The 26,797-nt window shown below is 30.3% G+C and overlaps 10 protein-coding genes across 10 annotated transcripts; 5 read left to right on the plus strand and 5 right to left on the minus strand. All coding sequences in view use genetic code 12, as the record gives it.

Annotated features, from left to right (window-relative positions):
* Positions 1-43: 43 nt before the first annotated feature.
* RJT21DRAFT_9318 (U6 snRNP complex subunit) lies at positions 44-3,010 on the plus strand. The gene has a single exon (XM_064885687.1). It carries the CDS (start codon positions 149-151, stop codon positions 2,888-2,890), a length of 2,742 nt encoding a protein of 913 aa, XP_064740700.1. The 5' UTR covers positions 44-148; the 3' UTR covers positions 2,891-3,010.
* CDC60 (leucine--tRNA ligase) lies at positions 3,011-6,538 on the plus strand. Its single transcript, XM_064885689.1, has one exon. The coding sequence runs from the start codon at positions 3,131-3,133 to the stop codon at positions 6,407-6,409; it is 3,279 nt and encodes a 1,092-aa protein (XP_064740701.1). The 5' UTR covers positions 3,011-3,130; the 3' UTR covers positions 6,410-6,538.
* A 613-nt stretch (positions 6,539-7,151) lies between these two features.
* On the plus strand, positions 7,152-9,772 carry CDC4 (SCF ubiquitin ligase complex subunit). The gene has a single exon (XM_064880544.1). The coding sequence runs from the start codon at positions 7,376-7,378 to the stop codon at positions 9,713-9,715; it is 2,340 nt and encodes a 779-aa protein (XP_064740702.1). The 5' UTR covers positions 7,152-7,375; the 3' UTR covers positions 9,716-9,772.
* Positions 9,773-9,798: 26 nt separating this feature from the next.
* RJT21DRAFT_9428 (uncharacterized protein) lies at positions 9,799-11,645 on the minus strand. The gene has a single exon (XM_064885699.1). It carries the CDS (start codon positions 11,436-11,438, stop codon positions 9,882-9,884), a length of 1,557 nt encoding a protein of 518 aa, XP_064740703.1. The 5' UTR covers positions 11,439-11,645; the 3' UTR covers positions 9,799-9,881.
* Positions 11,646-12,578: 933 nt separating this feature from the next.
* SEC65 (RNA-binding signal recognition particle subunit) lies at positions 12,579-13,736 on the plus strand. The gene has a single exon (XM_064880545.1). It carries the CDS (start codon positions 12,817-12,819, stop codon positions 13,639-13,641), a length of 825 nt encoding a protein of 274 aa, XP_064740704.1. The 5' UTR covers positions 12,579-12,816; the 3' UTR covers positions 13,642-13,736.
* A 61-nt stretch (positions 13,737-13,797) lies between these two features.
* On the minus strand, positions 13,798-14,460 carry URA5 (orotate phosphoribosyltransferase; the record flags this gene model as incomplete). Its single annotated transcript, XM_064879960.1, has 1 exon — positions 13,798-14,460. The coding sequence occupies one exon, from the start codon at positions 14,458-14,460 to the stop codon at positions 13,798-13,800; it is 663 nt and encodes a 220-aa protein (XP_064740705.1).
* Positions 14,461-15,609: 1,149 nt separating this feature from the next.
* RJT21DRAFT_123805 (cation-translocating P-type ATPase) lies at positions 15,610-19,254 on the plus strand (the record flags this gene model as incomplete). Its single annotated transcript, XM_064882759.1, has 2 exons — positions 15,610-15,858; positions 16,004-19,254. The coding sequence occupies exons 1-2, from the start codon at positions 15,819-15,821 to the stop codon at positions 19,252-19,254; spliced, it is 3,291 nt and encodes a 1,096-aa protein (XP_064740706.1). The 5' UTR covers positions 15,610-15,818.
* Positions 19,255-19,724: 470 nt separating this feature from the next.
* RJT21DRAFT_111124 (uncharacterized protein) lies at positions 19,725-21,167 on the minus strand (the record flags this gene model as incomplete). Its single annotated transcript, XM_064879961.1, has 1 exon — positions 19,725-21,167. One exon carries the CDS (start codon positions 21,165-21,167, stop codon positions 19,725-19,727), a length of 1,443 nt encoding a protein of 480 aa, XP_064740707.1.
* Positions 21,168-22,309: 1,142 nt separating this feature from the next.
* Positions 22,310-24,836, minus strand: VTC4 (Vtc4p). Its single transcript, XM_064880546.1, has one exon. The coding sequence runs from the start codon at positions 24,569-24,571 to the stop codon at positions 22,403-22,405; it is 2,169 nt and encodes a 722-aa protein (XP_064740708.1). The 5' UTR covers positions 24,572-24,836; the 3' UTR covers positions 22,310-22,402.
* A 376-nt stretch (positions 24,837-25,212) lies between these two features.
* On the minus strand, positions 25,213-26,697 carry DAO2 (Dao2p). The gene has a single exon (XM_064880547.1). It carries the CDS (start codon positions 26,618-26,620, stop codon positions 25,439-25,441), a length of 1,182 nt encoding a protein of 393 aa, XP_064740709.1. The 5' UTR covers positions 26,621-26,697; the 3' UTR covers positions 25,213-25,438.
* Between the last annotated feature and the right edge of the window lie 100 nt (positions 26,698-26,797).

Raw genomic sequence — 26,797 nt, forward strand, 5'->3', positions numbered from 1 at the left:
CTTCCTATAACTCATTAAAAAAAAATATTAAAGGGCATCTGCCTTGAAACAAAATATCTGCATATAAAGTTCGGGCGCCTATATTGAGTTACTCCACTTAATTAAATAACTATTAGTTAATTACCGTAGAACAAGAAAATTAGAAGTTATGACCTCTTCAAATGATGATGAGATCAATACTTTGAAGAACTCATTGTTTGACTATGAGAAATTCAATATTGAAAAGCATGATAGACTCATTACTCTTCTTAGTCTTGATAAGAAGAAGAATTTGCATGCATTAATTGAAGCACGAAAGACAAAGCAAATATACTTTTTATTAACTCCTAAAGAATATTCTAGTTGGTTACAAGATGTTCAATCTATTGAAAGTTATTGGGAAAGAATAGATTATCTTAAAGGTTTTTATTTTCTGGTATTAAATGATCATCCTGTAGTACTATATTGGGCAGGATTTTTAGATTTAATAATTAATGATTCAAATGCTGGTGTAGAAATTCCACCTCAAATTGCAAGAGCTTTAAAAGTTTGCTCTCATGATTATAAAAATAGTCATAAAATTTGGGATTTAGTATTTAAATATTATTTAAAGGACTATGAAGAAGAAGAAACTCCTGAAAAACTTAATATTATTATAAAATTGCACTTAAAGAGATTATCAACTCCTCATGAAACTATTGATAAATCATTTGAAGAATTTTCTTCATTCATATCAGAATATGATTCCGAAAATTATGAATCACAATTATTAATCGCGAATAAGATTCATACTGAATCTAAAAAACAATGTATATATTATGATAAATATGAAATTCAACTCGCTAAAAATCCTTCTGATATAAATATTTGGACAGATTACTTGAAAAGTATAGCGAAATATCTGGAATCTAATGATATTGCAGGTATTATAACTTTATTTGAAAGATTCTTGGCTCTGATCTTTAAGAGATATGAAATTAAGTGGATTAATTTATGGTATGAATATATTTATTGTTTGTATGAAAAATGTGAAGAAGAAAGTATAATATCAGAAGCTCTTTTAAAGTTTATTAAATCATATCCAGATAATCCTCGTACATATGCTGAACATATTAGATTTACAGGGACACAAGATGTCTTTCCTAGAATGGATGCTTTAGATCTATTAAAGAAGTCGAAAATTGATGATTGGAAACTTGCAGCAATGGCTATATTATCTCAAGAATTTGATGATGCTAAAAAGACTCCTGATGATGAAAATAAATTTCGATTACTTTATATGGATTTAATTAAATTTTGTGATCTTGCTTTGGCTGATGGTAAAGATAAAAATCATTCTGTTGAAAAATTAGTAATTTCAATTCTTTTGGAATTAGATGATCATGAATTAGCTGAACAAATTTTAACTAAATTGAGATTAGTTGCTCCAACTGAAAGTAATGTATGGTTATATTCCTATACATTCTATAGAGAAACTAAGGCTGCTGATGCTGAATTTATTTCATCTCTTTTTAAACAAGCAATGGAAGTAGAAAATTTGGATGATCCTGAAAAAATTCATCAAGAATGGTTAACTTTTGAAAGTGCCTATGGTGATAGAAATAGTTATAACCGAGCAGCCATTTACTCCAATGCACAATTGAGTAAACATCAGGCTGGCATGAAAATTAAAATCCCACCAGTAAATGAAAAAGAAAAGACAGTTAAAAAAGTAGAGAATGAAGAAAATCCCTCTAAAAAGAGGAAATATAGTACAACAAAAGAATCTATGGCTGATGAATTAAAGCGTTCAAGAGAGAAATATTGTGTGAGTGTGTATAATCTTCCATCGACTTGTGATAACGCAAGTGTAACTAAATTCTTTGAAGAATGTGGACCTGTTATTAATATGAATATTATTCATGAAAATGATGATAAAATTGCCATTATTGAATTTAATAGTGATCAGGCAGTATTAGCTGCATTAACAAAAGATTTTAAAAAGATGAATGGAGAAGTTATACGAGTACGACGTCATGAACATTCAATAGTATTTGTTAGTAATTTCCCATCTAGTATGAGAAGAGAAGAACTTGTTACGATGTTTGAAAATGTAGGAAAAGTTGTCAGTGCAAGATATCCAAGTCAAATTCCCCAAAAATCTAGAAGATTTTGTTTTCTTGAATATAGTGAAGAAGTTATGGCTAGAGAAGCTGTTAAGAAATTTAATAATATGGTAGTAATTGATCGATTGAGTAAAAGTCCATATACTTTAAAAGTTGAAATATCTGATCCAGAAAAAGCTGATAATGCTAAAAATAGTAAATTGAATAGAGATGCTCCAATGGCCGAACGTAAAATTAAAGTTTTCAATTTACCTACATTTTATACCGAACAACAAATTGGACATTTCTTTACTAAATTTGGTGGAGTTGATGATGTAACAATTCCTCGAACTACTAGAAGAAGAAATAATGGTCAATATAATGATGGGATTGCTGTTGTTTTATTTAAATCTATCGATAGTATAAAAAAAATTCTTTCAAAAGCTCCAATTATTTTAGAAGGTCATGAACTTGAAATAGATCGAAAAGTTCCTATTAAAATTGAAGATTTTCAAGATGAATCAACTATGGGTATAAGAAATTTAGATAGAACGATTTCAGTAGATCAACTTAAACTGTATTTGGCAGAAAAGGGATATATGCCAATTAAAGTTGCCATATATCCTGAAGTTGCAGCAGCTTTAGCTCAATTTGCAACCATTAGTGATTCAGGTAAAGCTGCCATGGCTTTAGATGGACAAACTATTGGACAAAATGTAATTGAAACTGCAACAAAGAGTGCCATACTTGACTTACGTAATGGTTCAAGTTATCATCCAAGTCGTAGTGTAATGATCCCTCCTAACGTTCAACGCCGTAGAAGGTGATTTTAGTACTACTGTACTCATTTTTTCTGAGAGTAAACGGAAAACGGAAAACGGAAAACGGAAAAAAGTAGAAAATGTCTTACGTATATAGAAATTCTTTTGTTTCTTTTTGTAATTAGCACACGACCTTTTATCTGAAAAATTATTATTATTGTTGGAGAGATGAAAAAAAAAAAATTATGAGTCAAGTTAACTATGATACAGTATAATAATTGCGTTATAAAACTATAGCATTACATTATGAGTGGTGCAGTTAAGCTTGAAAATACGGCCAGAAGAGATGCTTTAATCGACATCGAAAAGAAGTATCAAAAAATCTGGTCGGATGAAAAAGTCTTTGAAGTTAATGCTCCAACTTATGAGGAAGCACCAATTGATGATCCTGAAGAATTAAGAGCTAAATATCCTAAACATTTTTCAACTATGGCATTCCCATATATGAATGGTACTTTACATGCTGGACATTCATTTACTTTATCAAAAGTTGAATTTGCTACTGGATTTGAAAGAATGAATGGTAAAAGAGCTTTATTTCCATTAGGATTTCATTGTACTGGTATGCCAATTAAAGCAGCAGCCGATAAAATTAAAAGAGAAGTTGAACTTTTTGGAACTGATTTTTCTGGAGCTCCAACTGATGAAGAAGAAGAAGAACCAAAAAAGGAAGCATTTAAAACTGAAGATGTAACTAAATTTAAAGCTAAAAAATCAAAAGCTGCTGCTAAACAAGGTAGAGGTAAATTTCAATTTGAAATTATGGGTCAAGCCGGTATTCCAAAGGAAGAAATTCCTAAATTTGCTGATTCTAAATATTGGCTTGAATATTTCCCTCAATTAGTTCAAAGAGATGTTACTAATTTTGGTGGTAGAGTTGATTGGAGACGTTCATTTGTTACAACTGATGCTAATCCTTATTTTGATGCTTTTGTTAGATGGCAAATTACAAGATTAAGAGATTGTAGTAAAATTAAATTCGGTGAAAGATATACTATTTATTCTGAAAAGGATGGTCAAGCATGTTTAGATCATGATAGGTCTTCAGGTGAAGGATTAAATCCTCAAGAATATACTGGTATTAAAATTAAAATTACTGAATTTGCTGATGAAGCTAAAAAGATTTTAGATGAAAATAATTTTGATACTGAAAAGAATAATATATTTTTAGTAGCTGCTACTTTAAGACCAGAAACAATGTATGGTCAAACTTGTTGTTTTGTATCTCCAAAGATTGATTATGGATTATTTCATGTTGGTAATGGTGATTATTATATTACTACTGAAAGAGCCTTTAAAAATATGTCTTATCAAAAATTAACTCCAACTAGAGGTGATTATAAAGCAACTCTTATTATTAATGGTAAATCATTAATTGGTTCTAAAATTAAAGCTCCATTAGCAGTTTATGATGAATTATATATTTTACCTATGGAAACTGTTTTAGCTTCTAAAGGTACTGGAGTTGTTACATGTGTTCCATCTGATTCACCTGATGATTTTATTACTACTAAAGATTTATCTAATAAACCTGAATATTATAATATTAACAAAGATTGGGTTAAATCTCAATTAGTTCCAATTGTTCAAACTGAAAAGTATGGAGATAAATGTGCAGAATATTTAGTTAATGAATTAAAGATTCAATCTCCAAAAGATGCACTTCAATTAGCTCAAGCTAAAGAATTAGCTTATAAAGAAGGTTATTATAATGGTACTATGATGGTTGGTAAATATAAAGGAGAAAAAGTTGAAGAAGCTAAACCAAAAGTTAAAGCTGATTTAGTTGCTTCTGGTGATGCTTTTGTTTATAATGAACCAGAAGGTGTTGTTATATCAAGATCAGGTGATGAATGTATTGTTTCATTAGAAGATCAATGGTATATTGATTATGGTGAAGAATCTTGGAAAAATCAAGCATTAGAATGTTTAGAAAGTATGAATACTTTTGCCAAAGAAACAAGACATGGATTTGAAGCTGTTTTAGAATGGTTAAAAAATTGGGCTGTTACAAGAAATTTTGGTTTAGGTACAAGATTACCATGGGATGAAAAATATTTAATTGAATCATTATCTGATTCAACTATTTATATGGCTTATTATACTATTGATCGTTTCTTACATTCAGATTATTATGGTAAAGTTAAAGGAGTTTTTGATATTAAACCTGAACAATTAACTTATGAAGTATTTGATTATATTTTTACTCGTCGTGAAAATATTACAACTGATATTCCAATTGAACAATTAAAAATTATTAGAAGAGAATTTGAATACTTTTATCCATTAGATACCAGAATTTCTGGTAAAGATTTAATTCCAAATCATTTAACTTTCTTCCTTTATACTCATGTGGCCCTTTTCCCAAAACAATTTTGGCCAAGAGGTATTAGAATTAATGGACATTTAATGTTAAATAATGCTAAAATGTCTAAATCTACTGGTAATTTTATGACTTTAGAACAAATTGTTGAAAAATTTGGTGCTGATGCTTCAAGAATTGCCTTAGCTGATGCTGGTGATTCTGTTGAAGATGCTAATTTTGATGAAGGTAATGCAAATGCCGCTGTTTTACGTCTTACAACTTTAAAGGAATGGTGTGAAGATTTAGTTAAAAATCAAGATTCTCTTAGAACTGGTCCAACCGATAATTTCTTTGATAAAGCTTTTGAACATGAAATGTCAGCATTAGTTGAAGAAACTTATGAACATTATAGTGCAACATTTTATAAAGCTGCATTAAAGACTGGATTATTTGATTTCCAAACTGCTAGAGATTATTATAGAGATTCAGTTTCTAATACTATTGGAATGCATAAAGATTTAATTCTTAAATATATTGAAACTCAAGCATTATTAATTGCTCCAATTGCTCCACATTTTGCTGAATATATTTATAAAGAAGTTCTTGGTAATAAAGGATCAATTCAAACTACTAAATTCCCAAGAGCTAGTGTTAAAGTATCTAAAGAAATTCTTGATGGACTTCAATATGTTAAAGATGTTGCTAGATCAATTCGTGAAGCTGAAGGTAATGTTTTAAAGAAGAAGAAGGGTGGTAAACCATCAGAAGTTGATCAAACCAAACCAGTTAAATTATCAATTTATGTTTCTAAAACTTTCCCAAATTGGCAAGATAGTTATATTGAATTAGTTCGAGAATTATTTGAAAGTCAAAAATTAGATGATAATAAAATTATTAGAGAAAAAGTTGGTAAAGATATGAAACGTGCTATGCCATTTATTTCTTTATTAAAGCAAAGATTAACTAAAGAATCTCCTGAAACTGTTTTTAATAGAGAATTAACTTTTAATGAAATTGAAGTACTTGAAGCGGTTGTAACTAATCTTAAAAAGGCACCTTATTGGCTTAAAGTTGAAGAACTTGAATTAATTTCCTTTGATAATGGATCTACTATTGGAACTAATGTTCTTAATGGTAAAGAGATTGAAATTCCTAAGCAATCAAAGATTATTGAAGGAGCTGTTCCAGGAGAGCCTGGTATTTTAATTAACAATCTTTAGATTAATAGATACAATGATTTAAATAAATGATATATATTGTTATTGTGTATTGTAGTGTATTGAAGTGTGTATAACTATAAACATACTATAGATACTAGACATACTATAGATACTAGACACACTAGACACATACTCTACACATATACTCTACACACATCTACACATACTATAGATACTGTACATAAAAGTCTACACATACAAAGATACTGCACACTATACACTCTATACACTCTATATATGTATTACTGTACATGTATCTATAAACAGTACACAATAAATGATGTGCACACTACACTATACACTATACACATATTAAATACGCATTTTGGATACATATTAACATTAACACACATATTAAATACACATATTATATAGATAATGAACATATACTATAAATGTTGTCATGAATTATACAGATACTATTATATAGTATACAAATTATACATATTATATAGTATACATATTATACTACTATACTACTCTACTATACTACTCTACTATACTACTAAACTATTATACTGTACTTCTACTAAACTATTATACCGTACTTCTACTCAACTATTATACTGTGTCATGTACTGTGCCATGTACTACTATACTAGACTGTACTGTTAAACTATACTTTACTACTATACTATGCTACTCATTCTTATATACTACTCACGCTTAACTATACTCATTTTACATCGTCATCCAACTGGTAGCGCCACTAATTTCACATTTTTTTTCTCCTCATGAGCGTCTTGATCGTTCGAAACCATCAACAAAGTGGTTAGACATATTTAACATCATTAACTACTGCACAGGTACGATAACTTAACGAAAAGAAAATACTTGTCACATTAAGTTAGGCGGGCGGACATATACTTCCGAGACTTATTTGTGAATTTATATCTTTTCTATAATCCTATTTTAGTGAAAATCATTAATTTTTATATTAGCCATTTTTTATATACCACGAAGTAAATGAGTTCCAATAATTTACCCCAAGAGTATCCCTTACGGAATGTACAAGCTCGATTTGATTATAAGTTATTTAATCCAAATGGGAAGTTATCCGATTCATGGCTTCAGAATCAGTATCAACGATTATCTATCCAAACTACTGATGTGCCACTTGGTCAACTCCCACTTGCTCAACTACCACTACCACTACCAATACCATCATCAAGAGATAGTAGAAATAGAAAAAGAATAAGAAATGGTAGAGAATTTCCCGGTGAAGAAGGATACGAAAAGGAAAGTACGGATTCTGGAGATGAAATGTTAATATCCGATACTGATTCCAATAGTCAAATATCTAATCAAGGAGGATTTAATTCAAGAGATAATAGTTTAGCTCATCCTCCCAAGAGAAGATTAACTACTTCAGCTTTAAGTGATATTAGTAGTAATAATTTATCATTTAATCAAGATCAAACGACTATAGATATTCAACGTCAAACTAATTCTGATCATAATATTATTACCACGGGTCAATTACCTCGAACTCCAAATGTAATGAATTCTCCAAGTCATACTCCAGTATCCGATTTTGAAGAAGAACAACCTCAACAATTACCTTTACCATCTCCAAGTGCATCCCCTGTACAATCGGTTGATACTAAAACTCCAGTTTATGATCAAGTTGAAAATCAAATTATAAGAATCCCCAATACTCAAAATGAATTTTTAGATACTCTCATTAAATTATCAGGATATTTAAATGAAAGAAATCAAACTCATTTAGTTTATAAATTATTACAAAATGTTAATCGATCATCTTTAAGTTCATTAAATTGTTTAATTCATAATTCATTAAAGAGAGATTTAATAAGTAATTTCCCATTAGAAATTACTTTACAAATTTTATCTTATTTAGATCATAAAACTTTATTATCAATATCAAGTGTTTGTAAAAGTTGGTCAGAAATTATTAATAATAATTCAATTTGGATTGGATTATTAAAAAGAGATAAATTTATTACTGATGAAAAAATTATTCATCAAGAATTATCTAATAGTAAAGAACTTATTAAAGAATGGGGTAGTACAACATCAGGAGTTAAAATTAATCTTGCAGAAACTTTATATAAGAAAAGGTATACTATTTATAAACGATGGATGAATCCAACTTATCAACCAAAAAGAATAAGTGTACCAGTTACTGGTCATGGTAGTAAAGTTGTTACATGTTTACAACATGATGATGATAAAATTGTTACAGGAGTTGATGATAAATCAATAATTATTTATAGTACAAAAACTGGTGAATTATTAAGAGTATTAGATGGTCATGAAGGAGGAGTTTGGGCTTTAAAATATACTGGGAATACTTTAGTAACTGGTTCAACTGATAGAACCGTTAGAGTTTGGAATATTAAAACTGGTAAATGTACTCATGTATTTCGAGGTCATACATCAACTATTAGATGTTTAGATATAATTCATCCAGCAATTATTGGTAAAGATTTAAATGGTGATGATATAATTTTTCCTCAATTTCCATTATTAGTTACTGGATCAAGAGATCATAATATTAATGTTTGGAAATTACCAATATGTAATGAAGATGAAGATGATAACGATATTGATGAAAATATTGAAGAAAGAGTATTTGATAGTAATGAAGCTGATAATCCATATTTAATTACTGTATTATCAGGTCATACTGATTCAGTTAGATCTGTTTCTGGTTATGGTAATATAATTATATCGGGATCTTATGATTCAACCGTTAGAGTATGGGATTTATTAAATAATGGACAATGTAGATATGTGTTAAAGGGTCATCAACATAAAGTTTATTCTACTGCAATTGATTTTTCATCAAAAACATGTTTTTCAGGTTCAATGGATTCAAATATTAATATTTGGAATTTTGAAACAGGGAAATTATTAAAGACATTAGAAGGTCATTCATCATTAGTTGGATTATTAAATCTTCAAGATGGAGTATTAGTTTCTGCAGCAGCAGATACCACATTAAGAATATGGGATCCTAAAACTGGTGAATCATTAACTAAATTAAAAGGTCATACTGGTGCTATAACATGTTTTGAACATGATGGATTTCGAGTGGTTAGTGGTAGTGATAGAATGTTAAAATTATGGGATGTAAAAGATGGGAAATGTACCAGAGATTTGTTGACCGATGTAACTGGGAATATTTGGCAAGTTAGAATTGATTATAAAAGATGTGTAGCAGCCGTTCAAAGATTAGCTGATGATGATGAAAATGAAACTTTTATTGAAATCTTAGATTTCAGTGAGCCATATCATAAAAATAATGATAATGATAATAACAATAACAATAACAATACTTGATTTGCTTATTAAAAAGTCGTTATCCTTTGCATATGACATCTATGTTTATTACTTTTAGTTCTTAATTGGTTAAGATTAAGATTACTTTATCTTACTATTTTACTTTACTCATATTTTATATATTTCTATTAATAATACATTTATTATACCCAATATCCAACACTACCTATTCATCAATTAAATATAATTTTCTTAATTTATTTAATCGTTCTAACCCATCATTAATATCAAAACTTGTTTTCCTCTTTGATGTTAATGTATCGCCATTTCCATTTCCATTTCCATTTCCTAATCCATCAATACTCATATTCATATTCATATTCATTTCAATTGGTTCCACTATATATTCTCCATTAGGTCCAATATTACTTGTGGATTTATTAAGCATTTCAATAAAATACTCATAATATTTACTATGAATAGAATTATCCGATGCCACAATATTATGAATATTACAACACCATGATTTATGTTCTTTATAAGGATCAAATTTATCAAATTCTGCTGTAACATCATATTCATATTCAAATTCAAATTCACTTTGTTGATTTGTAGTACTACTAGTTATTGGATAATTACAAGGAGTTAATATTTTTGAATTTGAAAGTTGTAAAGAATCTTCATGAGGTTTAATTGGTGAAGCATGAGGATTAGTTGTTGAATTAAGAAATACTCTTTGATTACATTTATTACATATTAAAAGTAATATAACTTCATTTGAAAATGTTTGAACATTAAGTGACCAACCTAACATAGCTAATTTATAATACCAAGAAGGAGTAAAATCTAATAATACGGCAATATTTTCTTTATTATTTTGAAAAAATCTGGCTATAATCCATTGATTTGAAGTTTTAATAAATTTTTTAAATTGTTCATCTTCAGAATCGGATGATATAATAACATTACTTATATTATCAACATATTCATTTAAAGTAATTGAATTATTAATTAAATTTTGTAAAATATTAAGGTAATCTCTAATTAATATTTCATTTGTTTGATTAATATATGGTCGAGGATAATAAACTCCATTTAATGGAGTTTCAAAATTTCTCCATGAACAATTCTTTGCATGACCTTCAGTTATAATTTGAGTTAAATATTTATCATGTAATAATTCATTTAATGCATCTTCTTGTGCATTATTAAGTAATTCTTCATTTATTATATCATATTGATAATCCATATGACTTTTATCATTATAATTATCACTAAATTTAAGAATTAATTGATGATTACATGATGTACATAATAAATGATTCTTGGTATTATTATTAAGTGAAAATGATACACATTTCCAACCATTTCTTGCACATTTTAATTCATTAATTCTATCTTCAAATGGTCTATGATATAATTCAGGAATTCTCCAATTCATTACACTAAAAGTTTTTAATCTTTGTAATAAAAAGTCAGAATTATATGGGTCAAATACTGTCATTTTTGCATGAATATTATCTATTGATTGATTTTGTTTACTAATCTTTGATTTATGATAATTATAATGATTTTTTGACTTTACTTGTTGAAAATATTGAATTTCTGGATGATTATTAAATGTAGCTTTATCTATTGTATTAGGACTAGTACTAGTTAAATTTATATTAGAATTTATACTACTATTAAACAGTGTATTTTGAAAAACATCCAAGTAATCTCTCAACAACTTCGGAGTCGAAGACGTTATATCATCTATACTCATTTTGAATATTCCATCCATACTCCACCTAATATTTTTCAAACCCCTAGTTCAATAATTTTTTATACCTTTTTGGTAAAATGCATCCACACTTAAAAATATTCAAATCCCTACTATCATAATCGGTCGGTCCGCACTGTGGATCTTTTTTATGAGATGCGTCTGACTCTGTAAAATAGTTCCAGCATACATTTTACCGCCGCTAGGAAGGAAGTGCGCAAACCAAAAGAGACATTAATTTGCAAACCGAGACTCACACCTTCGACTTTCAAAGATTTGGTCTGCCTAGTTTTGTGTAAAATACATACCGAAATTGCAAAATGTAGTTCAGCGTCTCTTAATCGATTCTTAAAGCATATGGTGGAATGTATTTCCAAATTTGGTAAGTATAAGAAAGACTGTTATAACACTACAAACTTGACAACTGTCAATGATAATTTCCGATGTGCTTATTATGAAAGGGATGATATTAGTGGATTTTCATTACTATTATTTGACGATGCACAGGAGCTTGATGAAGCAGATAAAGTTCAGGAATATGAACGTGACCCACCTATTTCATATGACTTTTTAGGCGATCGAATTGAAAATAAACGGCAGAAGTTGAAGTGAAAATTGAGTTGTTATATAAACTAGTAAACCTTACTACATAATGATTTTGAGACACGGTCATCTGAGAAAGGAAATCTCAGTGAAGCATTATTAAAAGGCTCTAATAGTTATTAAGTAATATGATTAATAGATAATAATAAATCAATTGCTGGCTGGTATACCATCTAAATGTAAGCTTACAACAGAATTCAGAGTTGTGGATAACTTAGATAATATTTGCGAAGAAACTCTAGTTTAGTGCGAAACTATCTCTATTTTATGCCGCAAAAAAATAAAACCTATCTCTAAGTCTAAATTTCTAAAATCTACCAATTCTTTCATTTAAATCTATTATACTATCATCGTCATATATCAAACCGTACTCAAAATATGCCAAACAATTCAACAACAACCCAAAGGTTATAAGAAAAATGGGAAAAAAATCATGCTTAGATTCTTTTTAATTTTTTAATTACACGTAACAATACTTGTACGAGATTGGCTGTTCATTCACGATGATTGAAAAATTTTCTCTCTACTTTGGCGAAAGTATAAATTTGGGCAATTCGCCTCTATTATTATATAGTTACTACTTTATAAATCAGTGGAAGAAGTTTGTAATTATTTATATATATTGTAAAGCAAAAGTCGTGTACTATTGCTCTTTATTATTAGACTTGAAGTCACGAGCTTTTCTACAGTCGTCCAACTAGTACAAACTTTTTTTTTTCAATATAGAGAAACTAAAATTAAGCAGATATTATAATATAGCAGGCTATACATAAGAAAGATAAAGTAATATTTAAACATGTCGAAAAAGCCGATGTTAGAAGAAATCGATGATGATATCGATAATATGGATATGGATATTGCAGAATTCGATCCAACATTAAAAACTCCAATTGCTCCATTAAGAGCTCAACCAACTGTAACTAGATCACAAGATCAAGAACCTCCATTATTTCCAAATATTCCTATACCCAATAATCTTAATGATATCCCCCCACCGAAACAATCACAAGTCGATAAGAATGTATTGGATACTAATAAATTATCTAAAGAAGAAAGAGATCAAATAAAGAAATTTCAAATCATATATCCATGTTATTTTGATTTAAATAGATCTCATGCTGAAGGTAGAAGAGTTTCTTATGATAGAGCAGTTGAAAATCCTTTAGCTAAAACTATATCTGATGCTTGTAGATTTTTTGGTTTACCAGCTATTTTAGAATTAGATAAATCTCATCCTCAAGATTTTGGTAATCCAGGTAGAGTTAGAGTTATGTTAAAAGATACTGATGGAGAAACTTTAATTAATCCAAGATATAATAATAAAAGAAAATTATTAAATGATGTTGCACAATATTTGGAAGATCATCCTACAACATTAGACAGTATAACTTCAAAAAGTGGTATTGCAATTCCTCAAGAATTCCAAGGATTTAAACCAGAAGAACTTCCAAAGGTTAAAGGTTTCAAAATGAATACAATTGTTCCTATTCATTCATATTATACACTTAAACATCCAATGACGAAATCTATCTACGATCCTGAACCTGAACAACAAGCCCAAATTAAAGCACCAGCTGTACCAAAACAACCAAAGAAAAAGGTTATGAAGATAAGAGGTTAACTTTAGCCATATATATTTTATTAATCAATCGTCTCTATTTCATTTCAATACGTTGCATTTATTAGTCTGAGAATGAGTTCAAGTGTTTTTTGAGCCTTTATACTCATTTTATTGTAAATATACATATCTTATATAAGAAACGACAAACGTCTACAATTATAAATCTTTTGGAGAATAGTTAACTCTGTAAGCTTCCATTGACTTAAGATCTTCTGGAGCAATTCTGTCCTTTAAAATATCAATAATGTCAGTTAAAGTAACAATTGCAATGACTGGAACATCATACTTTTGAGAAACACCTTGAGTAGCAGATAAATTAGAATCAGCAGTAGTTTCTTGTCTATCTAAGGCGATAATACATCCAGCAACAATACCACTTTCACCTTTAATAATTTGAAAGGCTTCATTGATAGCAGTACCAGCAGTGATGACATCATCAATGATAAGAATTTTCTTACCCTTTAATTCTGCACCAACAATTGAACCACCTTCACCATGATCTTTCTTTTCCTTTCTGTTGAAAGCATATCCAATATCACCGAAATTTTCTGGATCTAATTCGGCTAATTTAGCAGCAGTAATAGCAACTAATGGAATACCCTTATAAGCAGGTCCGAAAAGAATATCAAATTTAATACCAGATTTAATAATTGCCTTAGCATAAGATGATGCTAAAGTAGATAAAAGCTTACCAGTACTAAAGAATCCTAAGTTGAAGAAATAAGGAGATTGACGACCGGATTTCAAAGTGAAAGAACCAAATTTTAAGGCGTTGGATTCTAAAGCTACGTTCAAAAATTCTGTTTGATAGGATTCCATTATATAAAATTTAAGTGAAAGTGAAAATTAATGTGATGAGATTACAACTACGTGTCTTGCCTCTTTTCTGAAATCCAACAATATTCCAACCGATTGGTCAATCTTATTCTTGAATCTTAGAAAAGAGGAAAGGAGAGGAGAGAGGAGAAGAGAGAAGAAGAAGAAGAAGAAGAAGAGAGAGAATATATAAGACATACATTAACCTAATCCGTATTTTTCAATTAAAAAATTTTCGTTCTGTTGATAACGAAGACCTTTTTGTAATTGTGCACTACCTGAATAGTCACGAGACATTTACACTCACACTCCCAGTGTCAGTCTTTGCTAATAGTTAAAAGGTTAATGACGTACTAGTCTACCACTTATGGCACGAAACTGTTTAATCACGTATTAAAGGCTTTAATTTGATTACCATTAATTGCAATTGTTTTCTGAGGCGAAATATGTTTATTGGTATGCGATGACACTTTTTAACTGGTAGCGAGCTTCTCTTGTGGTTTATATATAGTCTTAACATTAAAGGCTTATGCCTTGGTCATGTTACAAAGACTGAATATAAATAATTTAAGAAATTGTATATGTTTGTTTAGAGATAATCAGCTTTGCATAATTTTCTCAGTTATATTTCTTGTGGCTAACGAAACAAACTAACAAATTCAATGTAGGAATACACTACCAGCACAGAACATCCACGGTATTACAATGTATTCAATACTCATGCTTTAGCTGTATAATTAGAGAATAGATATTGTAAAATTTAGGAGGAAATTGAATTGACCTTGAGTTAGAGTTATGTACTTAGATACAAATAAATACCTCATAGTTTAAAACCCTGTCGCGCATACTTTGTAGCGTATTCAGTTAAGTGCAAATTCTTCTGAAAATCTTTTCTTCCAGATCTAGTAACTAATGCTTAAGTAGTGAGGGAATACTTGATTTACTTCTGATGTCATAAGTGAAACTTCTATGAATAGCTTTTAATTAATTTTGCGCGCATGTGTACCTATTTTGAGAATTCACTTTGTGTAATTTGAGCGATTTTTTTGCAATCTTGGACTGGATAGCTTGAAGAGCTTATACGATACCACTAAGTTATACAAACATACACCTTGTTTTCAGATTTTATAATAAAATTTACATGTTAATAATTCAACTTGTCCTATCAAGTGCCTAACCTATTACAGGGCTGTGTCTATAATTATGAGAAATAATTCCCTCATACAGCTTCTTATTCCGTATATTCTGCAATATTGCCTAGTTTAAGCCATTCTTTTATAGGGGAGTGTGAGACGTTGCCTTTAACTTGATTTATTGGGTGCAACATACACTAGTGCCCCTCTTTTTATTTCTAACTGAATATGGATAAATCTACCCTTTTCAATAATTTCTTGCAAAATCGTGTTTACTCGATATTTGCTCTTGAGCCGTGGACTTGTATTCTCTCCAACATAAGTCAACTATAAATACTTCTTAAATTATCTTGCTATACACCGTTTTCAAATAATTAATAAACCAAAAGGAAAATAAAATAAAATTATCATAGAATCGACTTATTCAAACTCAACTATTGCCAAGATTGAAGACGATAAAACATCTTCAATCAGCATTGATGAAAACATCAGATTTGATGAAAATGATTTGGAAAGAGGTAGAACTCGAGTTAAGACATCTGATAGATTGAGAAGATTATCAATTCACAGTAGAGATGATGGAAATGGTAAAATGTATACTATCAATGAAAGGGCTAAACCAGAGGTCGTTTTACCTACATTGTTCAAAACAGTTTCCCACAAGATTGATAATGAACTTGAAAATGAAATTAAGCTTGAATCTCAGAATAATAAGTTCACAAGTTACACTTATCATGTGGATGATGTTGCCACTATTCTTGTTAAGTTTTCCACTAGTTTGGTTAATGGACTCTCTCAATTCCAATATGAAGCTAACTTGAAGACATTTGGAGTCAATGTTCAATCGAAACCTCCTTCAGGGTTATTGAAGAAATTATTCATGTACTTCTTTGGTGGATTTGGTGGGTTATTACTTGCTGGTGGTGTGTTATGTATTATTTGTTGGAAACCATTAGGTGAGCCTCCAGCAGTTTCAAATCTTGTTCTTGGTATAATTTTGTTGTGTATATTTCTTCTTCAGGCCATTTTTAACTTCTTTCAAGATTTCTCAAGTTCTAGAGTAATGGATTCTATTCATGGTATGATTCCAACAGAGTCAATTGTTATCAGAGATGCCAAGAGTATTAATGTTGATTCCAAAACTTTAGTTCCTGGTGATTTAGTAAAGTTCAATCCAGGGTCTAAAATCCCAGCAGATATTAGAATTGTTGAATGTTCTCCTGATTTAGCGTTTGATAGATCGATCTTGACTGGTGAATCAAGACCAATTCCGGCATCTTCATTTAGCGAACCACCAAAATCCAATTACTTAGAAAGTGTATGTATTGCTATGCAAGGAACTTTTGTACTTAATGGATCAGGAATAGGAATTGTTGTCTCTATTGGTGATGAAACTATATTTGGATCTATTGCTAAAATGACGTCTAAGCCTAAGAAGGGACTAACTCCATTACAATATGAGATTTTTAGATTTGTCGGTTTGACTTCCATAATTATTATTAGTTTGATGGTATTAATCATTACCCTTTGGGCTGCTTGGTTGCGTCGCGATTATCCTGAATGGATTAATGTTCCAACTTTAATTGTTGATTTGGTTTCAGTAGCAGTTGCTTTCATTCCAGAAGGATTACCAATTGCTTTGACTACTTGTTTGCTAATCACTGCTAATGAAATGAGGAAGAACAGCATATTGTGTAAATCTTTATCGGTTGTCGAAACATTAGGTTCAGTAAGTGTATTATGTTTTGATAAAACTGGAACTTTGACTAAGAATCATATGGTAGTCACAAATGTCAGTGATGGGTCGGATGATTTGGAACTTGAGAGCTACGAGCCCTCTTTGCCCCAGCATAATCAACTATTGACCATTGCTTCTTTGTGCAATGAATCAAATTTAGTTAATAATATTCCCGTTGGTGGTAATGCGACCGATAGAGCTATTCTAAATTTTGCAGCCAGTAATGGACTTAACTTTGACACTACTAAGGACAAATGGATTAAAGATTTTGAAATTCCCTTTAATTCGAAAGATAAATTTATGATAACAGTTGCACATTCAATATATCAACAAAATTGGACTGATATGGGATTCAATACTGATTGTATTGATTATGATGAAGAATTGTTAATTATGGTAAAAGGTGCTCCAGATATCTTATTAGAAAATTGTTCTTATATCATGGAGAATAACTCAATTTTATCTGAATTAACTGAAGAATCCAAGGAGAGAATTAAGCATATTCAACGTAAATGGTCCAATGGTGGTAAAAGAGTTATTATGCTCACCTCCAAATTGATACCAAAAAAGTCAATTATTGATTTCAACTCAAAAGTTGAAACTTCAAAACAAATCAAAGAACTTGCTTCTTCAGAATTAATATTAATTGGTATGGTTGGAATTGAAGATCCTCCAAGACAAGGCGTCAAGGGAGTAATTAATAAGTTGAGAAATGCTGGTATTAAAATTATAATGATTACAGGAGATTTTGAATTGACAGGCTTATCAATTGCACGCCAGTGTGGAATAATCACAAGTACCAACGTGGATACCTACCAAGACCTTGGTTATTATCATGATGACTCAGATCAAGATGATGAAATGGAAAGAGGAATTAGTATAACTGGACCTGATTTAGTGAAGTTAGACGAAGCTCAATGGGAGAATTTAATTAGATATAATGAATTGGTATTTACAAGAACAACACCTGAACAGAAACTATTAATCATCAAGCAATTTCAGAAATATAAACAGGTTATTGGAATGACTGGGGATGGTATTAATGATGCACCATCTTTGAAACAAGCCGATGTTGGTATTTCTATCGCCAACGCAAGCGATATAGCCAAGGAAGCAGCAGATTTAATTTTGATGGAAGGAGATAACGATGATCATTTATTTAATGCAATTATTGAAGCTTTAAAGTTTGGAAGATTGGTATTTGAAAACTTACGTAAGACAGTTGGTTATTTATTACCGGCTGGTACTTATTCCGAATTATGGCCCGTGTTATTGAATGTAATCTTTGGAATGCCCCAAATGTTGTCTTCTTTTCTTATGATTATAATTTGTTGTTGTACTGACTGTATTGGGGCAATTATCTTAGCATATGAATCAAATGAAAGAAACTTATTAAGTAAAAAACCTAGAAGTGTTACTAAAGAAAGACTTGTTGATTTTAAATTATTGTTACATTCTTATTTTGTGGTTGGTACTTTTTATACATTCACTTCGATGTTGGTAGCATTTTTGAATTTAAAAAGAAAGGGTTACAGTTTCCATGATTTTTCATTGTCTTATGGATCTTATGAAAATTTGCCTAATGTTTCTGAAGATATTAACGTGTCTTCCTCCATCTACTTTGTTAATTTGGTATTTATGCAATTATTTAATCTTTTATGTATGAGAACAAGATACTTAAGTATTTTCCAGCATTCTCCAATGAAAAATAAGAGATTATTCATAGTCATGCCGGTTGCTGTGGGTATTACATTTTTCATAAATTACATTCCTGCCATCCAGAATGCTATGGGTACAGCTCAAGTTCCAGTCGAATATTATTTCATTGCAATTGGTTTTGGTCTAATTGTCTTTATTTATGATGAATCTAGAAAGTACATTGCAAGGAAGTATCCAAAGGGTTTTGTTGCCAGGATTTCCTGGTAATCTAACCAATTCTTTTAATAGTAGTCTGTATAAGGGCATTCAATTATTAAAAATTGATTTTTGTTAAATGATTGCGAAAAACAAATTGATTTTAGTGATAAGAATATGTAAATACATAAAGATTAAAAACTGTAAATTTCCATTGTTTTTACTTTTATACTTTTATCCTCAGGCAATACATTAATTTACTAATATGCACAGTCAATTTCTACAAAACAGATATACAAATAACATGGGAATAAATCCCTCTTTATATAAAAACTTCGGTAAATACAAAGCTTTTTGGTTATAGACCAAAACGCCAAAACGCCGTAACTAATAAATTAGTTACATACCTAATAGAATATTTGCATCTTCCAATAGATGATTTGCATATGTCATGAATGTGGCTAAACACTACTATATTCACGAACAGAAATCTCAGTCCGAGGAATTAGTAATGAATTAAGATAGAATAGATTCAGAATAAACTAAACCCCTAAAGTAGCTCTAACCTTTCCAAAACAGTAATCTTTATATTCTTCAACATAGTTTGAATTATTTAATTCCACTTCTCCCCACAATTCACTAACAATCTTACCGTCACCCGCAATGACTACCATTCCACGAGGCATTTTTGATAAATCAGGGAACGGTTCTATGAATTCAGAATCAAGAATAAGACTGACTAAGTTATTAGCAGTTTGACGTCCCATATACATAGCCCAACCTGCAGATTTAATGATTGGAGATTCAATCAAGTCTCCAACAACAAAAAAGTTTGGAACAGTCTTACCTTCATGAGCTAATTGTAAATACTCATTAACGTAAATGTTTTGCTTAGAATTAACAAAATTCTGTTGTAATTCAGAAGATAAGATGCTTGTATTGTTCTTGTGAGAGTTACACCAGAAATTCAAGTTGGAATGAATTATTTTATTCTCGGTCGTAATTAAATCTCCATTTTGTAATTCTTGTTTTATTCTACTGTTGATAATGATATTGATACCGACATCAGATAAAGTTTGATGAATCTTTTCTTTAAAATCTAAACTTAGAGGCTCTGGTGGAAATGTATCATGAGGATGAATGAGATTGACAGTTTTCTGAGGATATTTGTGCTTTATATCACTGGCAATTTCAATACCGACAGCACCAGCACCAATTACTGATATAATTTGATTGTTCTCAACTTGAAGTTGAGATTTAGTCATTTCATCTAAAAAGTAACTTTCATTATACGCTAAGGGTGTTGTGGGCCATGAACGATCTCTTCCAGTAGCCATAATTACATAATCAAAGTCTATAATAGCTTTCTCATTAGTTGAATCATTGCTAAGAGTATATTGAGCTTTTTTATCATCAAGATATGATACCTTCCCATGCACATAATTAATTTCAATTCCATGTTCTAAATTGCCTATTCCAGTAGACGAAGTTGAATAGTCATCTTCATCACTGCTTGTACCTATTGAAGTATTCGATGAATCATGAGATGATAATTCATCTATAAGTGATTTATCTGTAGAGACAACTTTGTCAAACAGTAAATCTTTTAAATTTTGGAATTTACAATATTGGGTTTTGGCAAATTCTGGATCAATCATAGATTTAGAAATTCCAATCACATTAAGTAGTCCAGATCGGGGCTCGATAACAGTGATTGAGATACGACGGGGTGGTCGATTTTCAGAATCATCATCACCCAATAAGAGATGGGAATACTTAGGGTTAGAACATCTCTCTCTGAAGTGGTTCTTGAGACTTTTTAAAGTACTAAGCCCAGAATATGCTCCTCCAACTATAAGAATGTTTGTAGTGAATGATACAGCTTTAGTTGAACCTTCAACTGGTAAGATACTGGGCGCCAAGAGGTGCGATATTGTTTTGATAGCCGATGTAAGTGATAAGGTTTGATGTGAAGATGTCAACATAATTATTTATATAATTTTTTATGACCTAATAAGTTTCTTGTAACTTCACTTTAGTATCCTATAAACTATTCGAGAAAATCTCAGTTATTCTATAAGGTGTATGGATTAAGTGTTTAATAATACGAAATAATAAATATAACAGATTTTTAGTTCAACTTCCTTGACTCAGTTAATGTGTATGATACGAACCTAAAAGTGAATGCAAAAGCGAACGATTAGAAGATTCCAAAAAGATCGGCACAATATTCTTGTCAAGGTATCGGACACTTTATATACTTTTCCTACCTATGGATATCCTACCTAGACTTGAAATTACTACCAGAACTGTACGGAAAATAACATCCAAGAAAAAAAATTTATACTAGAAATTGTACAGCAACGGTTTATGTATGCATTTTCGAATTTTTATCTTTTTGATCTATTGGACGCTAAAAAATTTTCTTTGTTTTTTTATTTTTTACGAAATAATACTTTCCTATGTAAGGGTGGTTTGTCCGATAAAATGAAAACCAAAACTGCACCGAGAATTCCTGCTTAAACTCGGAGTTGGAGGTTCAGTATAACTTATGTGATTGGATTGCCAATATAAAGTTTTAGGATTTTTTGTTATTATGTGGTAAAGACGCGGAGAGTACTATGTCCGATAATTGTATTGCGAGGTAAAAGCACTCACACAAAAGAATTATCAAAAAAATCTGAAGGCTTTATTTAACTAGGGAAAAAAATTATCAGATGAATCAGGCATCTCGTAACTGTTAACAAAATGGGACATGGTCGTGTGCGTTGACAGAACTACCATTTTATTTGCAGAACTCGGAATAAGGCTGCAATCCTTCCCGATAATCATATACAATTACCCGTTGCAGATAAGAAATATTTAATCAGTAACTATGTATTGTTGAATAATTGAAAGCCGATACGGAAACAGCTATGGATATAACGGAAGAATAACTAAAACAATGACTAAGATTTGATTTAAGCCTTAACTTCCTATAATCAAAATTAAAATCAAGTGCTTACTACGAGTCTCTGATAATTGAAATAACCGTGAGAATTTACTACACCAGCGACGTTGGAAATATGAGAATAGAGGAAGGGAATTGAATGATTAATTAAACATAAATTAAAGAATTATAAATAAGAAATAACTAGATGTAATACGTAATATGTAGTTGTAGTGTTTTAATAATTTTAAAAGATAATGTACAGGTGGATAGATTCAATAAGGGATCATTTCAATTTTCAATGACTCTAAATACGAAGGTAGTAAAAGTAGCCAAAAAGATAAATCCACAAATCATATTTGGACCGAATTTATCACCATATTGAACAGCATTCTTTTCTCTAATCATAATAACTCTCCAAAGATATCTATACGTGGAGTAAGTCAAAGTAAACAATGCTGTAATAAAGAAACCAATTGATGCAGTCAAAGCAGAATTACTTCCATAATTCAATAATGCAGTAGCTGTAGCACCTAAAATCATACCAATAGATAACCAACTTAAGAAAGTTCTTTCATTGGCAAAATAAACCTTTGGTTCAATTCTAATTGGAAGACAAATCGTCTTACCTTTTGGCAATTTATCTTTGAAGGTAGCATTCAAATCAAAATTAGTACCTGGTTTAACTGTGAAAGTTCTGTCATCGTTAAAATAATGTAAGAACTGTCCATATAAATGATAGAAGAAAGTTATTATTGGAGAATCACCTGTTCTTTCTGAATAAGTATTTGGCAACAATAAAGGTGTTGATTCATCTAAATCTTCTTCTAAAGGATTGATATCATTAGAGAAATGAACTCCAGTGTACGAAGATCCAGTCAATTCTTCTTCATCAAATTCACCACCTGAAGAGGATGTACCTAAAATACGATGTTGAGTAGTTCTTTGAATACCATATTCTTGTTGAATCTTTGGCTTTCTGATATCAACATCCATTTGAGTGTGCCAGAAAGGTAATAAATCAACGTAATCTGTTAATAAAGTAGCACCACCATGAATAAATTTAGAGAATTTAGGAACAGCTTCAACCAAATGACTGGTAACTAAATCTCTAACCCAAACTGGAGGTTCTTGACCTAATTGTGTTTGTAATTTAACTTCTAAAACCGCATATGGGAATCTACAAACATCCTTTTCGGCTAATTGAGGAAATGGATAATCTACACCAATATCCATTCTTCTCCAATTACCATGAGTTCTATCATAACCATCGAAATTATCTTCACGAACCATGGTTAATTCAGTATCCAAAGAGATACGAACTCTAGCATCACCTGGCAATTGGAAAGCAGTTCTATTATAGAAAGATCTCATAACTGGTCTATACTTTTCTTTCAAGACACGATATTGAACTTCTTTAGCTAATCTTTCTAAATTGTCAATTTCTTGAGGAGACTTTTTACCTTCCCTTCTGGCCTTTTCAAAAGCTTGTTCAGCAGTGAATTCACCACTTAAAAATGCATTAACTTTCTTTTCTTTTAAACCAAATCTTGCCTTGACGGATTTTTCACCAGTCCAATCTTCTCTGTGAGTTTTTCTTTCAACGAAGATTTGTTCTGATTTCATACCACCGTACCATCTTAATCTAATAGCTTCAGCACCTTCATCCTTTCTTAATCTACCATAATAAAGATCCATATCCTTGTTATCGAAATAAATAGAAGTAATAGCTGAATCTTCAGGTTCAAATTCTTTATCAGCATTGAAAACCAACACTGGTAAATGTTTTAAAATGATTAATTTTAATTCAGTAATATTATCAGGATGAACCCAATATTTAGTGGTTTGTCTAACGAAATTTTGTTGAGAACCACCAGCAGAAGAATCACCTTGAACTGGATTACCTCTGGTTCTCACTAAATCATATAATTTAGATAATTTAACAATTAAGTTATCATAATTATCCTTATAGAAAGCTTTAGCATTCAATCTAGCTTGGAATATTGGTTTTAAATTAGATCTAGTGATTTTATCATGCTTTTTAATAATTTTTTGAAATCCAGTATAATTCAATCTAGTGAATTTAGCTAAATCATGAACATCGGCAATAATATCAGATAATTCTTCTTCTAATTCTTCAAAGTCATGTTCCTGAGGTGGATTCTTAACAGAATTTGGATTTTCTTGATATTTATGAATAGCATCAACAACTTCATAAACATATTTTTCAGATTCTTTAATTCTACGATTAACTTCAGTGTTTTTAACTTTAGTGAATGAATAGACTTTATCTAATTCAACTTCTAAGGAATTAAGAAAGTCTTCTTCTAATTCATTTGACCAGTCATAATCATTATCTTTTAAGCCTTTCTTTAATTGATGTTTTAAATCATCATATGCAATATAGTAGAAACTATAGTTCTTAATAAGAGATTTTCTCAAATGTTCACCAAACTTCATACTTTTTTAATTAATATTGTTACTATTGTTGTTGGTAATGGGATGAGATTAATTTATTGAACTTTTGGAAATTATTCAATAGATGCGCTTTTTTAGGCTGGTAAAATTAGTCCCTTAGATTAAGATAAGGCAACGACAAATAACCAAAATGATGCAATGACCTCCTCGTTAAATTCCAACTTCAATTGTAACAAAAGAAGATTAGTGTAGAACAAAAACTAGTTAAGTATTATAAGGAAATTTCAAAATTAGGTCAACTTTCGAGTTTTATTCATTTCCATCTAATTGGGGATGGCCCCGTTCAAACTCTATTAGTACTGTAAATAAAAAAATACGACATTACTTAGTTAGTACAGCTGCAGCTTAATTTTTGTTGTTGTCCTGTATATAGTCTCATATTCGCACTTTTATTACATGAACTGTCAATTATTCTAAGGGGCACACGTGGGGCCTTAACCACTCACTAATTAGAGGTTGTCGACCTGTATGAAGTACATTTTAGGTTTAAATAACAATGTCGCTAGTTTATGGTTGGAGACATTAATCTTTTGACAGTAGTATTCCTATAAATAACAATAGTTTAAGATAATCTGAGTGAAGATCTTTTTGACATATTTATTCGAAATTCTTGGTCTAGTAGAGAAATATCTTGTAGTGTGAATGTGTATTTAATTGAAGTTTAATTAGTTTTTATCTATGCGCCAAGTTTGAATGTTCCCATAGTAACTAAACGAGTTAAACTATAGAGACACATATATTCATACTCAAAATTAAATTTGCGCACTATAAAATTTGCGGCACGTTTTGTGCTTAACTATGGAAACAAACTTGGTTCATCTCATCTACTTTAAACTTTATATGAGTCGTCTATAAATGTGATCTTCTTCCTCTGATAAGTCTATTCTTATTATTCTCATCAAATTTTAATACCTTAATTAAACTATTCACAGCTATTAATCCAGCTCCATAACTCAACTCATATCCCATACCTCCAGCTCCATAATTGTTAATAATGTGATTATTTCTACCTTCATTACTATTCTTTAAATCAATTCGATTATAAAATCCTCCTTTCCTAGCAGGTCTAAATCCAACATTAATTCTCTTAATATCAAAATATTTCTCTCCAGTTTTTTCATTTACTTTCATTAATTCAGGGAATAATTCTTGACCCATGTTTATTAATTGTTTAGTATCCTCTTCTTTTGGCTTATCTGTGGAATCTTTAATTTGTTTAGTACCTCCTAAGATAACTCCACCATTTAATGGTCGAGGAATAACAAATGTCCATTTACCATCCTTCAGTTGGTGAGTGATGGTCTTATCTAAATATGGACAATTGGTTGGTGGATCAATTAATAATGTTTGACCTCTAATAGAATATACTTTATCATCATAACCTCCAAAATATCCTAATCCTCTTCCACTACAATTAACAATTATAGGGAAATTAGGAACAATTTCATTAACTTGCTTCAATGATAATAATTTCTTATGAACAAACCTAACTTTACCGGACTTTAACAACTCATTATATAAAAATTTTAGATAATGAGGTGCATTCATTATCCAAGTAGTATACTTAGTACCAAAGTCAATTTTAATAGGAGAAGATGAACTTCTCTTTGGTAATTTCTCAGTTGGAATTACCTCAAAATCATTCATTCCTTCACTATAACCTCTTCCAATACACTTTAATAAGAATTCAGGATCTTCAAAATATTCAATCCCTTGAACTATTCTTATTGAACTTTCTGGGTGACTTACACTTAATTGTTTAAATTTTTCAAATGTCTTTCTGGTTAATTTACTCTCATAAAAGTCTTCCTTAGATTTACTAGGAAATGGTCTAAAATGGGCTCCAGCCCATGGAGAAGTATATGAACTATATTTAACTAATTGTTCATTATCTGTATCATGAGGGCCATGTTCGGCAATTATTGTTATAGAAAGATCGGCCAATGAACTTGGAAATGTTTCTAGTATGGCATAGGCTGTAGATAATCCAATGATACCAGCTCCAATAATTACTACGTCTTTGGATGTCATTATATTACTGTTATAGTTATTGCCTTAATATATAAAGAACAAAAGTTTTGTTCCCCGGAATTTGCATTTCTCGAGTTATATAAATTCTAATTTATCGGACGATTTTGTTAGACATCTTTTTATAACCAATTATTTAGACTTGATTATAGTTATTCTAGAATTCACTGATCTTATAGG

This window comes from Scheffersomyces amazonensis, assembly GCF_036850825.1.
Source record: "Scheffersomyces amazonensis strain UFMG-HMD-26.3 chromosome Unknown RJT21scaffold_1, whole genome shotgun sequence".
NCBI lineage: Eukaryota > Fungi > Ascomycota > Pichiomycetes > Serinales > Debaryomycetaceae > Scheffersomyces > Scheffersomyces amazonensis.